At 41.6% G+C, this 20091-nt stretch overlaps 1 protein-coding gene across 11 annotated transcripts in view; it reads left to right on the forward strand.

The window, feature by feature from the left end:
* Window positions 1–10273: 10273 nt before the first annotated feature.
* MICU3 (mitochondrial calcium uptake family member 3) overlaps window positions 10274–20091 on the forward strand; it is a 101788-nt gene continuing 91970 nt past the window's right edge. For all 11 annotated transcript variants that reach the window (XR_010141054.1, XR_008527772.2, XR_010141056.1 and 8 more), the window contains exon 1: window positions 10274–10700. Coding sequence is in view for 8 of the 11 variants with exons in the window: in XM_054561219.2 (XP_054417194.2) it covers window positions 10320–10700 (381 nt within the window). In the remaining 3 variants the exon portion in view is untranslated. The remainder of the gene's footprint in view (window positions 10701–20091) is intronic.

Genomic DNA, 20091 nt, shown 5'->3' on the forward strand with positions numbered 1-20091 from the left:
CTGGTATAACACTGGAATGATGGAGGAACAGGCCATCTTACTCTGGAATAATTTGTTCAAGGAGTCCCATGCACCTGCATGATGATGTTAGAGTAGCTAATTTAGTGGTTTTCTACAAAGTCTTGTCATCAAGTGAAAGGTTCACTTCATTTCCCTTGATGTGGTGGTCCGAGGTTTGCGGGTTCCCGAACATAAGATTTGAGATCATCCTGAAAAATATTTGCAATCATTTTTGAAGTGCAAGAGTTTTGATATGCTTCAGTTGTCAAGGAATTTATGAACACACCTATCTTCAGACTCGCTTTTAGATCAATCTCTAGTGTTTGAGGCAAACCAATTTATTTTAACAGAAAAATATATTGCATAGTGACCTAAACACTCAATAATTACTTTGGCTTAAGAATGAATACCTTCATGTGGATGAAATATGAAATTTAAGTATAATAAATTTAAGAATTGATTAGATGTATTATATGCTTGTGAATTTGAAATCATATTTTTTGATCAAGCCTAAAAATTGACCTTAACCTAAAGCAAGACTTAATTACCTGGCAATATCAAATGAGAGCTGGTCCCTATTGGATATCAGCTGTTAAAAGCACACCTTTTTAACTGAATACCTACAAACTCAGCTCAAGAATAATATCTACCTCATCTGAGTAGTTAGTTGTACCTGTCCAGTGTCTACAGACCTGAGATGATTCCTTAATTCCAAGTCTTTGGAACAACAAATATAATTAATCTGAGAGAGTAGAAATAATTCCATAGTAGTATCTGCATATACATTGATTGAAACCAATTAACAATCATGGGAGGGTGAGAAAGATTGTTTCCCTCCTCTTCATTAAAGGATGGCTAAATTCATTTTGCCCTTTGTGGCTAAAGGCAAATTCTTTATTGTTTTTATTTTTATTTATTTTTTATTTTTTGAGACAGGGTCTGGCTCTGTTGCCCACACTGGAGTGCATTGACGCAATATTGGCTCACTGCAGGCTCTGCCTCCAAGGTTCAAGAGATCCTTTGGCCTTATCCTCTGGAGTAGCTAGGACTACAGGGACACACTACCAGGCTCTGCTAATTTTTTTTTTTTTTTTTTTTTTTTTGTAGAGACCAGGTTTCACTATGTTTCCCAGGCTGGTCTCGAACTCCTGGGCCCAAGCGATCTCCCTGCCTCGGCCTCCCAAAGTGCTGGGATTACAGGTGTGAGCCACTGTGCCCGGCATATTTTTATTTTTATTTTTACTCTTTTTTGGAGACAGAGTCTCACTCTGCCATTCAGGCTGGAGTGCAGTGACGTGAACATAGCTCACTGTAATCTTGAAATCCTGGGCGCAAGCGATCCTTCCATAAACGCAAATTCTTAATCCTAATGTTTTTTGGCTTAGTCATATGTCCCACTCACCCTGTCCTTCTCATGTCAAAAGCGGTCTTCAAGAGCCTCCAAACTCAAGTGGAGATGGTGATCTTTAAATACCACATTGGTGGGCTGGAGCCAGCTTGCACTAACTCACTAGAGCTGATTGCTAAATATTCAGGAGTTTCTCAGCCAGTTGTTAGAGACTTTATTAAAAATTAAATTATGTAAACTTACAATTAGATAATTATATTAAACGTAATATAATTTATATTTATTAGGTAAATATAAAACGTAATAAGTACTAAAAACATCACTTTTACTTTACCATTACGTCTTTTATATGATGTAGATAGTGGAAATTCTACATAATGTGCTACCACGCATCTCTTCCCAATTCTGCAATCAGTAATGTCGTATTGGTAGCCTGAAATCACCACGGTGGGAATATTTATGCCATGGAAATCTGAAAACACTACAAGTCAGGACTCCCCACCTCTTCTACCCCAGAACCCATTGTTAACACTTTACCAGCACGTCACTGATACCTGCCCACAGGGCCTTCTAAGGGAAGTTGTTCTCCCTTTCTCAGAAACTGCATCTCCATATGACTCCACACCTTTCCTCCCAGACACAGCTGGCTGGCCTAGGAGTGAAAAACTAACAAAGGAAGAAAATGTCTATAGGCCAGACCAACCTAATGCTTTCTCTTTAGAATTTGCATTAAGATTCATAGAGACTGGTAGAATTAGTAGCCAAGTCATGCTCACAGCAGTGGGCTAGAAAGAATGTCCTTGAGCTCTTATGATGTAGGTCCCTAGAGCTGACCCAGTTACCACACTTCCTGACGCCTCATAGTACCACTTTTCTATGGATTCTATACAATTTTATCCTTAAAATGTGTCTTTTACTTGAGCTAATGCAATTGCTATTCGATTCCTTGCAAATTAATATGCCTTAAGAAAAATGGTTTTAAATTCTGTCAGTTTCTGATGATTCTAATCCAGGAACTATCTAGATGTAGGGCAGAATATCTAGGCTCAATTTCTGATAGTATAACTCAGAGAAAATCCTTCAACCTGGCAGCCTCTCAGTTTCCTCGTCAGTCAGTAAAAATGGAACGAGCGTATATTTCAGTGGAATTTAAGCCCCAATAGTCTACAAAGTTACTTCAGGCTCCACTGTGAGAGCTGAAAAGGAACCTTTAAATGGACAAGGTCCGGATTTCCCTCCTTTTCAACTAGAGACACTCTACTATTATCTACTTTGTATTTTGGGGCTTAAGAAATAAGATTTCTTTTGACAAACAGTTTTCACTAAGCACTCCCCTCCCCACCCCACGCCCGCCACCCCCACCGAAAACTTAGAAAGATTAGAAAATTCCCAGACTGAGCTATCTCTAAATTCTTTTTGGTCTTCTATAACTTTATAGGGTAAATATTAAATGTTCCCATGCATATTACAAAAACATTTGAACATTTTTTTCAGCTTTTCTGTTCCTGCGGTTGTTTGCATTATCTTTTCTTAGTAGACCGTTTCCAAAGAACCATAGTAGACTTACAACTCAACTCAGTCCCAATCTGATGGCCCAATCTTAGCAGAGATACTCACCTACTTTTTCCTGTGATTTCTGGGCCTGGCCTGATAATTTTACTTAGCACAGTGTTCTGGACAACTAATATCAATCAACTGAAGTTGGCAGGGGATGAAACTGGTTTGCCATCCCACTAAACTTCTGCAGGTATGTACACTGACTAACCTTATGCTATTCTTGATGTCTCTAATGGCTCCCTCTTTATGCTGAGCTTTCCATCTGTTTTGAAGACTGCCCTTCTATTTGGTTATCTGCTCTTGAAGCAATTTCCCCATCCAACACCTGACAGTCTGGGGTTAGAGCCAGAAACAAGGATATGTACTGGTTGCACTAGGCCTTACGATCACATACCTACTGGGTCTGTCCATATGGACATTTCAGAGGAGAAAATGCCGCAAGTTAAAGAAGATAAAACACTACGTTGTTTGCTTAAAATACCAAGTCCATTTTGGTCTTTTCCTTAATAAGTAAGAAAAATCACTAATAGTATCTTCTTAGTAGTCTTCAAGTAGTAAAAGATGTTTATTAAACTACTCCTTGGTTAAATCTCCTCAGGCTATATCAAGCTTATGTAACTTTTCCTTTAGTTTCCAATTCTTCAATCAATTTTATTGTTCTTAGTTGAACTCTTTTCAAGCTCTACACATTCCTTCTAAGTTGAATAGTTCACAATTGAGCAAAGTCCTCTAGTAAATAACACATTAGTATAAGAACACTAGGAAGAAAATCTATGTTTTCTTTTATATAGACTTTTTATTGAAGTGTTACATATATAAAAATGTTATAGAAATTGTAAGTGGACAGCTCTACGAATATTTGTATAGTAAATACACGTATCATTGGCACGCATGTCAAGACACAGAACTCCCAAAGCTCCTTTTTCTCCCTTCTAATCACTTCCCTGCACCTAGGGAAACCACCATCCTAATCTCTAACATTATTTATACCTATTTGTTGTTGTTGTTGACCTTTTAAAATAGAATAATACAGTTGGTTCTTTTGTGTCTGCCTTCTTTACCTTACTTTTGCTTTAAAATTTATCCCAGTGATTGCATGTAGTTGCAATTCAGTAATTTTCATTGCTTTATATCATTTGATTATGTGAATATGCCACATTTTTAAATAATCCAAGCCACTGTTGATGAACATATGAATAGTTTCTGGTTTGTTGCCAATTGGAAATGATGCTACTATGAATATTCCTCTATATGTCTTTTTTTTTTTTGAGACGGAGTCTCACTCTGTCACCCAGGCTGGAGTGCAGTGGCGAGATCTCGGCTCACTGCAAGTGCCACCTCCGGGGTTCACACCATTCTCCTGCTTCAGCCTCCGGAGAAGCTGGAACTACAGGCGCCCGCCACCACAGCCAGCTAATTTTTTGGTATTTTTAGTAGAGACAGGGTTTCACCATGTTATCCAGGATGGTCTCGATCTCCTGACCTCATGATCTGCCTGCCTCAGCCTCCCAAACTGCTGGGATTACAGGCGCGAGCCACCGTGCCCGGCCTCCTCTATATGTCATTTCTTTTCATGAGTATTTCACCTAAAAAGTGAAATTGATGGGTCATAGGACATGCATATGTCCAGCTTTAGTAGACACTGCTAAGCCTAGCGGGCCCAAGCAAAACTCAGGCAAAGGAACCACTGGCCACAGAGGTTTCTGGACAGGAAAACAACACCCCAAAAATCCCATAACATTTTGCTACCAAAGTGTCATGCTTGTGTAATGGGTGATCATTATGTTACTATGAGGTTATTCTGCACCAGAAGACACTTTTTGATGGACATAGAAGCTTTAATCGCTATTAGACATGAAAATAGGAAATGACAATTGAGAAAGAGCTTCCTTGTTTTCGGGTGGGAGGCTTTGCTGGTAGTAAGTCCGTCCCGCTATTGCCTGTGTCCCAAGTGCATAAGAAGTCACTACCACCAAATGGAGAACAAAGACACAGGGGATTGCGGGACTTAAACAGCAGGAATTGAACAGTGAGACACCGTCAACAAAGACCCTGGAAATTACGTGAAACAGACTGGATAGATGTAGTAATCAAAGTGAGGGTGTTACTGGTCTGGAAAGGTAGTTAAATGTGTACAATTGCCAGCTTGGTTATTGTCCCCAGTGAAAGATCTAAGAAGAAAAGGGGAGGTGTGGCCAATCAAGTCACTGATGTTTGGCCATGGATGATGCTGCGTTTTCCTCAGAGGACCAAAAGAATGGACAGAGCCGGCTGGGCACTGTGGCCCACGCCTGTCATCCCAGCACTTTGGGAGGCCGAGGCAGGCAGATCATGAGGTCAGGAGATCAAAACCATCCTAGCCAACATGGTGAAATCCCGTCTCTACTAAAAATACAAAAATTGGCTGGGCATGGTGGCACATGCCTGTAGTCCCAGCTACTCGGGAGGCTGAGGCAGGAGAATTGCTTGAACCTGGGAGGCGGAGGTTGCAGTGAGCCGAGATCGCACCACTGCACTGCAGTCTGGTGACAAAGTGAGACTCCGTCTTGAAAAAAAAAAAAAATGGAGAGAGCCTTGGGGAAAACTTATTGCTTTAAGGCTCTAGTCCAAGAGGATATGGCCAAATAATATGTAACAGGATAACTTCAGGGCTAGAATCTCAAAATCACAAAATCTGTTCTTGAATCAAGCCTTCTCCATGATCATACTTTGTTCTCCACCCCCCGCCCTTTTTTTAGAGGATCTTGCTTTGTCACCCAGGGGCTGGAGTGCAGTGGCACGATCACAGCTCACTGCAGCCTCGAACTCCTGGTGCAAGCAATCATCCCACCTCAGCCTCCTGAGCTGCTGGGACTGCAGGCATGCACCACCACTCCTGGCTAATTTTAATTTTAATTTTAATTTTTGTAAAGACAGGTTCTCACTATGTTTCTCTGGCTGGCCTTGAACTCCTGGCTTCAAATGATCCTCCTGCCTTGGCCTCCCAAAGTGCTGGGATTACAGGTGTGAGCCACTTCGCCTGGCCCACACTCTATCTCTGATCCTTCTTTGCCAATCCCTTGCTTTTTCCCTTTAGCCTCCTATCTGTGTTAATTGCATTTTCTCATTGATGTGCTGCTTGGTTTGTCAGCTTCCTCGGTGTCCGATGGGCCACTGTATTTCCTTGTCTCCTAACTTGCCTTCCTATGTTGGCCTCCACCTTCCCCTCTTCTCAAGATGTTGCCTTTCATTTAGTAAATATAATTGAGGTCCTAATGTGTGCCAGGAACTGGGCTAGAAGATGCATGCCCTGGCCTCATGTTGCTTAGACTCAGCTTGGCTTTGCCTAATGGAAAAAGGGTGAGATGCAGATCACAACGTTGGGAGTGAGAGCTCATCAAAACAGAAAACAGACCCTCAGTGTCTTGGGTAACTTGGTTTCCATAGCCCTGGATGCTGAGGATTTGAGTTTCAGATTGCTGGTGGCTAGCACTTTGAAGAAAACAGAGCAAGAACATACCTTCCCCAGCACTGTCTCCTTTGTCAATTTTCCCCTAAGGAAGACAGCATCGAAGGTGGAAGACAATTTGAGAAATTGATGACATCTTTCCCAAGAGAGAAGAAGATGGTTGCAGCCTTGCTCTCTGCTGGTAGACTTGAGTGGACCTGGGGATGGGGCGGTTCATGTGCTCTGATACAGATCTCAGATGTAACTGCTACTCTTTTAACTAGTCTAGAATCTGGAGCTCAGAATGACCAAAATAAGGAAAGCAGTATATTTTAATAGAAGTTTTGTTAAACAAGACATTCCTGCCTATTACACTTATTTCACATTTTCAAACTTTTCAAAATCACTAACATATTTGCAATTTTAAATGCAGTAGAAGCTTAAAATAATTAGATAAAGGAATTGATTTTTTTTTTTTTTTAAACAGAGTCTTGCTCTGTCACCCAGGCTAGAGTGCAGTGGCTCAATGTTGGCTTACTGCAACCTCCTTTTCCCCAGTTCAAGCAATCCTCCCATTTCAGCCTCCTGAGTAGCTGGGACCATAGGCATGCACCACCATGCCTGGCTAATTTTTGTATTTTTTGTAGAGACGAAGTTTTGCCATGTTGCCCAGGTTGGTCTCGAACTTCTGAGTGATCAACTCACCTTGGCCTCCCAAAGTGCTAGGATTACAAACGTTAACATGCGTGGTCAGGGGATGGAATTTTAAGTTGAAAGAAGAAAGCAATCATAGGCCAATTGTAGATTTTCAGAAGAGAAATGATACATGAAAAATACCATGAAGTATCTTTCTATGGTTTACTGATATACTTGGAGCATTTTAGTTCATTAGAAAGGTGGGTTCAGAGGTGATCATCTATTTCAACTCCACTATTTTAGAGATTGTGGCTTCCAAAGCATTATAATTAAGATGCAGCAAATCCAAGACTGGAGTCCAGATTCCTTGACTTCTAATTTATTACTTATTCACTGAGGTATCTGCTTTCCTGAAAAACCCTTTTTGGCTTAATCCTCACTGTTTTAAACATTTTTATTGTTTCAGAACATTTCTTTTTATTTAGACCATAGTGAACGATAAGTGGATATTTCTTTCAAGGTGTGGGCGCTCACTGTGGAGTAGGGGTATTTTGGGGGTTATTCTTAATGCTCAGTAAAATTGACATGAAAGATAAGGGATATTGGGTTGACTCTATATTGATCCAACAATATTATCTGAAATTTCAAAAAAAGGTTCCAAATTCCTAATATCACATTTTCTTAAAATTTTTCCCCTGGGAAGTAAACTCAGAAAAATATCCACATTAACAAGGGAATTTGGTTACTTTTGTGTAGCTATAGTTACAGAGCATCAAATGTGGGAAGAAAACAGTAACTATCCTTAAGGAAATTTCACCTTTAGAGGCAAAGTACTGTTGAAAATTATTAGTAAGGCTATTTTTGCACGTGAGAGATATTTTATCCAAAGCTCTCTAACTGCTCTACAAACCTAAACTTAGCCCTTCTCACAGCAGTACTTAGCTTCTAACCAGATAAATTGTTTGCAGGAGCTCTACCAAATTTAGAAAACTATAGAGAAACTACATAGAAATCTATATGTATGTGTCTGTATTTGTCATGTTAGGTAAAGAATGTCATTTTCCTCATATGTAATGTGATGTTATTGTATTACCTCCCTAATCTTCTTTAGAGCTACTTAGCTTTTAACATGCAACTAATAAAAATTGATCAGTCTGTCCAAGAATTCTGGCATTAGGCTATACTGAGAATTTATGAGAAAATCAGGAAATCATGTTCAGTTCAAAGTAAACAATGTCAGAACTATTATTATAATTTTTTTTTTTTTTTTGAGACAGAGTTTCGCTCTGACACCCAGGCTGGAGTGCAGCGGTGCAGTCTCGGGTCACTGCAACCTCCACCTCCCGGGTTCAAGCAATTCTCCTGCCCCAGGCTCCTGAGTAGTTGGGACTACAGGCGCATGCCACCATGCCTGGCTTTTTATTTTTTTATTTTTTATTTTTTGTATTTTTAGTAGAGACAGGTTTCACCGTGTTAGCCAGGGTGTCTCGATCTCCTGACCTCGTGATCCGCCTGCCTCGGCCTCCCAAAGTGCTGGGATTACAAGCATGAGCCACCGTGCCCGGCCAATATGATTATTATATTATATATAATATATATAATTATTATCCAGAAAATAATTTATTTGGGGAAACTACCATTTTCCAGAATATAGAGAAAGCATAAATGGAGGAAAATTTGGTGATAAAGCAAGACGCTATCAGAGTCTTCCTTAGGCATTGACTCCATAAAACCAACAGGCTGAAACTGAAGAAAACCCAGAGACAGGTTTTAAAATACACACAATTTGTTCATCTGCTACAGAAGATTTTTCTTCTTATCGCTTTTAGCAGCTTTAAGAAAGCAAAATGCCATTAACCTCTATTAAAATAACAGGTAACGGGGTGTATCTGATGTGCTATTTACATGCAAGGTGTTAGGAATAGAAATTGCAGGACCTCCAAGAGTTCGAGGCCAGCCAGGCCAAGATGGTGAGACCCCCCCATCTCTACTAAAAATACAAAAATTAGCCAGGCGCGGTGGCGGGTGCCTGTAATCCCAGCTACTCGGGAGGCTGAGGCAGGAGAATCGCTTGAACCAGGGAGACGGAGGTTGCAGTGAGCCGCGAATGTGCCACTGCACTCTAGCCTAGGCAACAGAGCAAGACTCCGTCTCAAAAAAAGAAAAAAAAAGGAAGAAATTGTAGGACCTGAGCCAGAAAAAACTCATTTGGTCGTCTCTGAAAGCCTTTAGTCTTTACAAGAATTGCCAGAATCAACTGATGGTGTGTTCTCTTGTCACTACAGCCCAATTGAGACCACTGTATTTAGTTGTCTATCCCCTTAGATCCACAATATTTTAGGGACTCCTGGCACCATTCCATAGTATGAAGAAAAAGTTAACATAATTCAAGTTACCAAAACTGGGGTCTGGGGAGAGAAACTGATAGGAACTTCATCTACACTTTCTCATAAAAACTGATACTGACGACACAGCAAACAAAAAGTATAGTAAAAACAAAAAGATGACACAATACGCTTATCATTTATTTTATATTTATACCAACAGCCCTTCCCTGAAAAATCAGGGTATCGTTCAAGATTTTATCTTTATTCACAGAAGTTTTTAAATTCTTAACTTGTATATGCACAAGACAGTTCTGATTTGTTGAATTAAGTGACCGCGGGTGTGCTAATGCTTCTAAAAAACAGCATTAACCTTCTCCCATCAAAAGTCCGGAAGCTGCCCTTGACTCGTCAAAGTGTTTGCCTTAATTTGCAATCGTTATGACTTGAGCCAAATGCTTATACCTCATTTGTGTCGTATATGTGAAGATACAATTGCAAATCGTTCACGACCTTGAGTCAAGACCTTCACTTTCCTGAGGTCAGGAGACCGTTAGGGGATGTGAGTGTCCCAGACGGGCGCTGACCCCAGCTCGGAGACCCACCCCGCTCCTAGCAGCGGCGCGGGCCCCAGACAGCCCGGGGCGCCCGGCAGCCCCGCACTCGGCAGCGCCTCAGTTGCGCTGACTCGGCTGTGCCCGCGGTGTCGCGCTGTCCCGTAGCCAGGTGTCGCCGGGCTGGCGCGGTTATTTATGACTGCGTGGTTGGGCTGGGGGTTCGGGGCCGGGGAGCAGCCGGGATCCGCCGCCTCTTCCAGGCTCTTCCTGGGCCGAACCACGGGACCGCTGCGCTGAAAGGGGCGTCGCGGGTCCCCGGGGCCGCGCGAGTGTAGAGGTCGCTCTCGGCCGGCCGCGAAGCTCGCGGCACCGACTTCTCGCGAGGCTTCGGCGACCCTCCCCTTCCCCCCCTCCGCCCCCGCCCCTCCGTTCTCCGCCCCCTCCCAGCTCTAGGGTGGGCGGCCTTTGCTATGGCTGCGCTGCGAAGGCTCTTGTGGCCGCCACCTCGGCTGTCGCCTCCACTCTGCGCTCACCAGCCCCTCCTTGGGCCGTGGGGGCGGCCTGCGGGGACCACCCTGGGCCTTCCTGGCCGGCCCTTCTCCTCCCGAGAGGATGAGGAGAGGGCTGTGGCGGAGGCGGCATGGAGGCGGCGGCGGCGCTGGGGGGAGCTGAGCGTGGCGGCGGCGGCCGGCGGGGGGCTGGTCGGCCTGGTGTGCTACCAGCTGTACGGGGACCCCAGGGCCGGCTCGCCGGCGACCGGGCGGCCCTCGAAGAGCGCAGCCGCCGAGCCCGAGGACCTGCCCCGCGGCCGGGGGATGCTGCCCATCCCAGTGGCGGCTGCCAAGGAGACGGTGAGTGCGCGGGCGCGCGTCCCACCTGCGCGGGGGCTGTGACCTTCGTGCCGGGTGCGCAGGCTGTGACCTTCGTGCCGGGTGCGCAGGACCCTGGAGGCTGTGGGGACGGTGCAAGCGCTGTGGCCGCGGTTGGGGAACTTCCCGTGAGCGAGGCTGACACCTTCTAGGCCGGACAGCCTAGGATCTGGTCACCCACGTATTGGGAAGACCATTGATGCTGTCCCTGATGCATCAGGACCTTAAAGGTCGCTGCAGCTACCAAGTGTCAATCCAAACCCAAAACCAACACCCCTCCCCCTCTTACAAAAAAAGATTCAGAAATGAAGGCCATGACAGGCAGAAAGTGGACCGCTGTAGGTGTGGGAAAAAGGAACTCCTAGATTGCGCAGGGTGACAGCTAATGACCCAGGAGGTCTGTTGCATTAGAATGAGTTTCGAAGCAGCGGTCTGAGATCTCTAAAGCCCCTACTTTAGCATATGAGAATTTATTAGCCCCAAGAAAGGAACTGCTAAACCTGCATGCTAACGTCCTTATCATACCCAGGGCATGTTGATGTTACCAGGTCTGAAAAGAAAAAAAAAATTGTTCAAAAGGAGACATACGTATTTCTCTCTTTTTCCTTCCCCCATTAAAGTCAGAATCCCGTTAGTAGGTACAATAAAACACAAAATGGATAGGACAGCAAATGTAGGAGGCTGTGAATGACGCTAACTCCTACAGAAGAAAGTCACGTGAAAATGTTCAACTGTCATTATGTAGTTAATAATATAAGGTAAAGATGTGTGAAAGGCAACAGTGAGTAAAGGACCGTGATTTTTTTTTTGTCACATCAGTATATTTAATAGTCATGTAAATGACTGGGAAAATTGAGATTTTCCTTGCAAGACACGAAGAATGTGAAGGGCGTAGATGAAAATAATTTAGAAAACAGGGAGCTATGCTGTTTTTAATATAATTTTTATAGGCTTTGTTCTTAATACACAGTGGTGATCTGATGTAAGTGCATCATTTCCTTTGGTGGAGGTTGTCAATGCAATTACGTTACGGAATCTGCTTTATGGACTATCTAGCAGCAGATCACAAGCACATAACATAAAGTCCTTTTATACATGAATATTCAAAATAGTAAGAAATACCCTCAAACCTCCACCCCCTCCCCCTTCACACGTACACATACACTTTTGTGGCTTGGCAAGGAGCATAGCATTGTTCATGATGACAGAACTTTTAATTAACCATAGTTGATCTAGGAACAGATCAGCAAGGTAGGGAATTCAAATAGTATTTTCTTTTCTTTCTTAAAATTAATTTTACTTTTGCAGTTGAGAAATGGTATTGCGCAGTTTTTAAAAAGACCACGTTCAGAAAGCTAGAACTTTGGCTCCATGACTTGCTACTTGTGTCATTATGGAGAAATTACTTGACCTGTCAATGCCTGTTTCCTCACCTGTAAAATGAGGCTAATAGTCTCCTGGGATGTTATGAGAGTTAAATGAGTTAAGACAGTATATTTAAAACAATGGTACTACTAAAGGACATTCAATAAATTTATTTTTTGGCTGAGCGTGGTGGCTCACGCCTGTAATCCCAGCAGTTTGGGAGGTTGAGGCAAGCGGATCACCTGAGGTCAGGAGTTCGAGACAAGCCTGGCGAACATGGCGAAACCTCGTCTCTACTAAAAATACAAAAATCAGCCGGGTGTGGTGTTGGGTACTTGTAATCCCAGCTACTGGTGAGGCTGAGGTAGGAGAATCACTTGAACCTGGGAGGCAGAGGTTGCAGTGAGCCGAAATCACACCTCTGCACTCCAGCCTGGGTGACAAGAGCGAAACTCCATCTCAAAAAAAAAATTATTTTTTATTCGTTTATTTATTGTCTACTTTTGTGCACTTATTATTGCTTAGTGTTTATAAAAATTTCTGTTCATTGTTTTAGAAGTCAAATAATGTTAAAGTCCTGTGTCTTACGCTTCCCTAGCCTCTAGTCCTACTTTCTGATTGTCATGCCTTTTGTATTTCCCTCTCCGAAAACTTTTATGATCTTCTGTTTATCCCTGGTGCTTGAAATTTTCACAGTAATGAGCTTCGGGATGTGTATTTTTTCACTGATTGTGCTAGGTTCTTAAGAGGCCTTTCAGTATGGAAATCTGTGTCTAAAAAATTCTGTGTAATTTTCTTGTATTGTTTCTTTAATGATTTTTCTCTTCTCCCTCTTTCTATTCTCTTTTTCTGGAAATGCTGTTTGTTTGAAGTTAAATTTCCTGACAGATCCTAATCTAATTCTAATCATTCTTATATTTCGGTTTTAAAAGATATTTTCATCTGTTTATTTGTTTTTATAGGAGATGTCCTGGGCTTTATCTTCCAACCTTCCTACTGAATTTTTTTATTTCTGCTATTCTACTTTTTTAATTGAAAGAGCGACTTTGTGTTCTCTGATGTTCATGAGTTATAGCATTCTATTTTGCTTGCTATATGGCTGCTATATTTTCTCTTTTTGCTGTAAGGATATAAACTATAACTTTGTTTTGCCTTCTAAGGATATAAATTATAACTTTGGCCTTCTCTGTGCATTGCTTTGTTTCTTCCAGGTTCTTTTTTATTTCTGTTTGATTTTATAAGCTCTTGCTTTCATTTTGGAGGTTTTCCTCACATGTCTGTGGTTGTTACCTGTCTATTACTTGAGAACCTCTCAGAAGGTCTCTGTGCATAATATGTCCTTTCGTTCGGTGATCTGGGCTTCTTATTAGTGTAGCATCCTAATGTCAGTATTTTATAGCTCTTTTTCTCTGATGCTGTTGAGCGTCTACAAAAAGTAGGTGAGATGGGAGGTGCAGTAGTCTTCTGGAAGCAGGCACATGTGCACATATATGTAACAGCACTTATGTTGGTGAGTATCTAATGGTATACTTAGGTATTGTTATCTAATCCTCTGCTTTTAGCCCCACTACTTACTCTGACTCCATAGCTCCATAGTTCCCAAGGCCTTGTCCGTTTTGGGATTCTGTATAGCAAATATTAATACCTTACTTCTATTTGGTCTCTGCAGAACTCAGGTAGTGCCTCTGTTCTCTTAAGTCAATTATCGCTCCTCCATCTCTTCAGTTTTATAAAAATTTTATAAATTCTCTTGAAAGTTTTACTTTCCCATTCTTTTCTCTATCTTAGCTCTTTTGTATTTTTACCTTTCTATACTCCTTTACTGTGAATTTAATTTGGTTAGGGGAAGAAGATGTTGAAAGAGAATCATGGAGTCAATCTGCCGTTTTTCAGAAATATTATTTTAGTGGCATGTGCTTGTAGTCCCAGCTACTCAGGGGGCTGAGATAGGAGAATCACATGAGCCCAGGAATTCAAGGCTGCTGTGGGCTATTATTACACCACTCCATTCCAGCCTGGGGGACAGAGCATGACTTGACTCAAAAAGGAAAAAGAAATTTTATTTTAAACCTATGCTGCCTCTTCATTTTTTATTATTATTATTATTATTATTATTATTATTATTATTATTATTATTATTTTGAGACATAGCATCGCTCTGTCGCCCAGGCTGGAGTGCAGTGGCGTGATCTCAGTCACTGGAACTTCGCCTCCCAGGTTCAAGTGATTCTTCCACCTCAGCCTCCCAAGTAGGTAGGATTACAGGCGCCTGCCACCATGACCAGCCAATTTTTTTGGATTTTTAGTAGAGACAGGGTTTCACTATGTTGTCCAGGGTGGTCTCAAACTCCTGACCTCAAGTTCCGCCTGCCTCAGCTTGCAAAGTGCTGGGAATACAGTCGTGAGCCACTGCACCCAGCCCATTTATTATTTTTGATTTTTCTGAAGTGATGGAAATGATTCATTTTGATGTTTAAAACTATAGCTAAGAACTTCTGATTTATAAAGTCTCTTTTAAGTATAATATGCTGCTGAGCATAAGCCTGGCATGTAAATTAACCTGTATGTGTTATAAGAATAATTTAACTGATGGAAGTGAACAGCAGTAACTTACAGAAATACAGTTCTCTTATATGATAGCCTTGAAGATTTTTATGTCAAAGACATTGGCTCTGAACTCGGAATGCCTTCCCTGACTCCATAGATTTGTTGAAATATCTCTCTCTACTTTCAGATAATGACTTTTTTGAAATTATTTGTTCACTGTTTGTCTTTACTTGTCTTAGCCCCTTAAGGAGAGGCACTGTGTTCGTCTTTGTCACATTTATGTCTTCATTGCCTGGTAAGGGTCCTAGCCTGATAGGCACAGTATGTATTTGTTGAATAAATAAGCTCATGCTAAATATTTATATGGAACATACACTGAGAAATGAGTTTAATATTTTGTTCAGCTAAAGCAGTTATTTTTAGCATTTGAATTGGGACAACTTCAGTAAAGGTCAAAATTCCAGGCTTTGGGAGATCAGATCACGTGGCACTGTATTTATTTTAATTGTGCAAGTTTGGGTTGCCAAAATTTTTTAGCAAACTATGGCTTTGACCTTTATATATATTATAAAGAGATGATTCTGATTAGAACCTCAAAGTTTTAGCCTTAAAGCACTATTTTTATTAGTGGCAAAAAATTGTGTTCTAGAACTGCCTTTTTTTTCATGCCCAGAATAAAAAAACGATTAGATTGCTTAACATACTTCAGTGTTTTACTTAATTGTACAGAAGACATGATCTTGCCTTAAGAAGCTTCAAGCAACATATTTGAGTATTACTCTGGAGTGGAAAACTAGTTAGACAAATTTTTTATCTCTTTCATATCTGTAATAATTGCAAATAGTCACACATTATTAAGTTTCCTTTACTGTATCTTTTGCAGCCTCTTTTCTCAAGGCAGCATATCTTGAGATGTGAGGATATGCTTGCTTTTTCCCAGAATATCGAAGAATTTGCCAGATGCATACAGGCATATGTTTTGCTGTGCTTCATTTTCTTGTGTTTCACAGATACTGCATTTTTTTAAATTATATTTTAAGTTTTAGGGTACATGTGCACAATGTGCAGGTTAGTTACATACATATTCATGTGCCATGCTGGTGCACTGCACCCACTAACTTGTCATCTAGCATTAGGTATATCTCCCAATGCTATCTCTCCCCCCTCCCCCCACCCCACAACAGTCCCCAGAGTGTGATGTTCCCCTTCCTGTGTCCATGTGTTCTCATTGTTCAATTCCCACCTATCAGTGAGAACATGCGGTGTTTGGTTTTTTGTTCTTGCAATAGTTTGCTGAGAATGATGATTTCCAGTTTCATCCATGTCCCTACAAAGGACATGAACTCATCATTTTTTATGGCTGCATAGTATTCCATGATGTATATGTGCCACATTTTCTTAATCCAGTCTATCATTGTTGGACATTTGGGTTGGTTCCAAGTCTTTGCTATTGTGAATAGTGCCGCAATAAACATACGTGTGCATGTGTCTTTATAGCAGCGTGATTTATAATCCTTTGGGTATATACCCAGTAATAGGATGGCTGGGTCAAATGGTATTTCTAGTTCTAGATCCCTGAGGAATTGCCACACTGACTTCCACAATGGTTGAACTAGTTTACAGTCCCACCAACAGTGTAAAAGTGTTCTTATTTCTCCACATCCTCTCCAGCACCTGTTGTTTCCTGACTTTTTAATGATTGCCATTCTAACTGATGTGAGATGGTATCTCATTGTGGTTTTGATTTGCATTCCTCTGATGGCCAGTGATGGTGAGCATTTTTTCATGTGTTTTTTGGCTGCATAAATGTCTTCTTTTGAGAAGTGTCTGTTCATGTCCTTCGCCCACTTTTTGATGGGGTTGTTTTTTTCTTGTAAATTTGTTGGAGTTCATTGTAGATTCTGGATATTAGCCCTTTGTCAGATGAGTAGGTTGGGAAAATGTTCTCCCATTTTGTAGGTTGCCTGTTCACTCTGATGGTAGTTTCTTTTGCTGTGCAGAAGCTCTTTAGTTTAATTAGATCCCATTTGTCAATTTTGGCTTTTGTTGCCATTGCTTTTGGTGTTTTAGACATGAAGTCCTTGCCCTTTTTACAAGTTCAAGATTTGTGGCAACACTGAATTGAGCAAATCAGTTGGCACCATTTTTCCAACATTATATGTGCACTTAATGTTTCTGTGTCATGTTTTGATAATTCTTGCAATATTTCAAACTTTTTCATCATTATTTTATCTGTTATGGTAATCTGTGATCAGTTTTCTTTGACCTTACTGTTGTAATTGTACCATGCACCATGAACCGCACCCATATAAGACAGCAAAGAATAAATGTTATGTGTGGTTTCCTCCGTGAACCAGCTTTTCCCTACTCTCTTTCCCTCTTCTCAGGCCTCCCTGTTCCCTGAGTCACAAAAATACTGAAATTAGGTTAGTTACTAATCCTAGAATGGCCTCTAAGTGTTCAGGTGGAAGGAAGAGTTGCACATCTCTCACTTTAAATCTAAAGCTAGAAATGATTAAGCTTAACGAGGAAGGCATGTTGAAATACTACATAAGCCAAAAGATAGGTCTCTTGTGGAAAGAGTTAGCCAAGTTCTGAATGCAGCAGAAAAGTTTTTGAAGGGAATTGAAAGTGCTCTTTGTGACCACACAGATTGTAAGGAGACAAAACAGCCTTACTGCTGAGATGGAGCAAGTTTTAGTCGTCTATGTAGAAGACCAAACCACAACATTCCCTTAAGACAGAGCTTAATCCAGATTAAGGCCTTAATTATCATCAATTCTTTTTTTTTTTTTTTTTTTTTTTTTGAGACGGAGTCTCGCTCTGTCGCCCAGGCTGGAGTGCAGTGGCATGATCTCCACTCACTGCAAGCTCTGCCCCACCCAGGTTCATACCATTCTTCTGCCTCAGCCTCCTGAGTAGCTGGGACTGCAGGCTCCCACCACCACACCCAGCTAATTTTTTTGTATTTTTGGTAGAGACGGGGTTTCACTGTGTTCGCCAGGATGGTCTCCATGTCCTGACCTCGTGATCTGCCTGCCTTGGCCTCCCAAAGTGCTGGGATTACAGGTGTGAGCCACCGCGCCTGGCCAACTATCATCAATTCTTTTAAAGTTGAGAAAAGTAAGGAAGCTGCAGAAGAAAAGTTGGAAGTTAGCAGAGATTGGTTCATGAGATTTAAGGAAACAAGCCATCTCCATAACATAAAAGTGCAAGGTGAAGTGGGAAATGATGATGTGCAAGGGGTAGCAGGTGATCCAGAAGATCTAGCTAGGATAATTGATGAAGGTGGTTACACTGAACAACAGATTTTCAGTAGAGATGAAACAGCCTTTTAGCGGAAAAGGATGCCATCTAGGACTTTGATAGCTAGAGAGAAGTCAATACCTGGCTTCAAAACTTCAAAGGATAGGCTGGCCCTTTTGTTAGGGGCTAATGCAGCTGGTGACTTGAAGTTGAAGGCAGTGCTCATTTACCATTCTGAAAATCCTAGGGCCCTTAAGAATTATGCTAAATCTACGCTACCTGTGTTATGTTAGGGGAACTGCGAAGCTTGGATGGCAACACTTCTGTTTACAGCATGGTTTACTGATTATTTTAAGCTCACTGTTGAGACCTGCTGCTTAGAAAAAAAGATTCATTTGAAAATATTACTGCTCATTGGCAATGTGTACCTAGTCACCCAAGAGGTCTGATGGAGATTTACAAGGAGATCAGTGTTTTTATGTCTGCTAACACAGCATCCATTCTGCAGTCCGTGGATCAAGGAGTAGTTTTGACTTTCACATCTCATTATTTAAGAAACACATTTTGTAAGGCTATAGCTGCCATAGATAGTGATTCCTCTGATGGATCTGGGCAAAGTGAATTGAAAACTTTCTGGAAAGGATTTACCATTCTAGATGCCATTAAGAACATCTGTGATTCACGGGAAGAGGTAAAAGTATCAACATTAGTAGGAGTTTGGAAAAGTTAATTCCAACTTTCATGGATGACCTCAAGGGATTCAAGATTTCAGTGAAGGAAGTAGCTGCAGAGGTGGTGAAATAGCAAGAGAACTACAATTAGAAATGGAGCCTAAAGATATGACTGAATTGCTGCAATTTCGTGATGAAACTTTAACAGACGAGGACTTGCCTCTATGAATGAGCAAAGAAAATGGTTTCTTGAGATGTAGTCTAATCCTGGTGAAGATACTGTGAACATTGTTGAAATAACAACAAAGATTTGGAATATTCCATGAACTTGTTTGATAGAGCAGTGGCAAGGTGATATAGTTAGGCTCTGTGTCCCACCCAAGTCATACCTTGAAGTGTAATAACCCCCACATGTCATGGGAGGGACCCAGTGGGAGGTGATTGAATCATGGGGGCTGGTTTTTCCCACTCATTTGTCGTGATAGTGAATAAGTCTCACAAGATCTGATGTTTTATAAAGGGGAGTTCCCCTGCATATACTTTCTTGCCTGCCGCTATGTAAGAGGTGACTCTGCTCCTCATTCACCTTTCGCCATGGTTGCGAGGCTTCCCCAGCCATGTGGAACTGTGAGTCAATTAAACATCTTTCCTTTCTACATTACCCAGTCTCGGGTATGTTTTATTAGCAGTGTGAGAACAGACTAATAGACTAAGTGGATACTGGTAGAGTGGGGTGCTGCTGTAAAGATACCCAAAAATGTGGAAGTGACTTTGGAACTGGGTAATAGGCAGAGGTTGGAACAGTTTGGAGGGCTTAGAAGAAAACACGAAAATATGGGAAAGTTTGGAAGTTCCTAGAGACTGGTTGAATGAGACTTTGACCAAAATGTTCATAGTGATGTGGACAGTAAAGTCCAGGCTGAGTTGATCTCTAATGGAGACAAGGAACTTGTTGGGAACTGGAGCAAAGGTGACTCTTGCTATGTTTTAGCAAAGAGACTAGTGGCATGTTGTCCCTGCCCTAGAGATTTGTGGAATTTTGAACTTGAGAGAGTTAATTTAGGGTATCTGTTGGAAGAAATCTTTAAGCAGCAAAGTGTTCAAGATGTGACTTGGATGCTGTTAAAGGCATTCAGTTTTATGTATTCACAAAGATATGGTTTGGAATTGGAAGTTATGTTTAAAAGGGAAGCAGAGCATAAAAGTTCAGAAAATTTGCAACCTGATGATGTGATAGAAAAGAAAAACCCATTTTCTCAGGAGAAATTCAAGCCAGCTGCAGAAATTTGCATAAGTAGGGAGCCAAATGTTAGTCGCCAAGACAATGGGAAGAATGTCTCTAGGCAAGGTCAAAGGTCTTCACAGCAGCCCCACCCATCACAGACCTGGAAGCCTAGGAGGTAAAAATGGTTTTATGGGCCGGGACTAGTACCTTGCTGCTTTGTACATTCTTGAAACTTGGTACCCTGTGTCCCAGCCATGGCCAAAATGGGCCAATGTAGAGCTCAGGCCATTGCTTCAGAAGGTGCAAGCCCTAAGCCTTG

Source organism: Pongo abelii, chromosome 7, assembly GCF_028885655.2.
Source record: "Pongo abelii isolate AG06213 chromosome 7, NHGRI_mPonAbe1-v2.0_pri, whole genome shotgun sequence".
NCBI classification, from domain to species: domain Eukaryota; kingdom Metazoa; phylum Chordata; class Mammalia; order Primates; family Hominidae; genus Pongo; species Pongo abelii.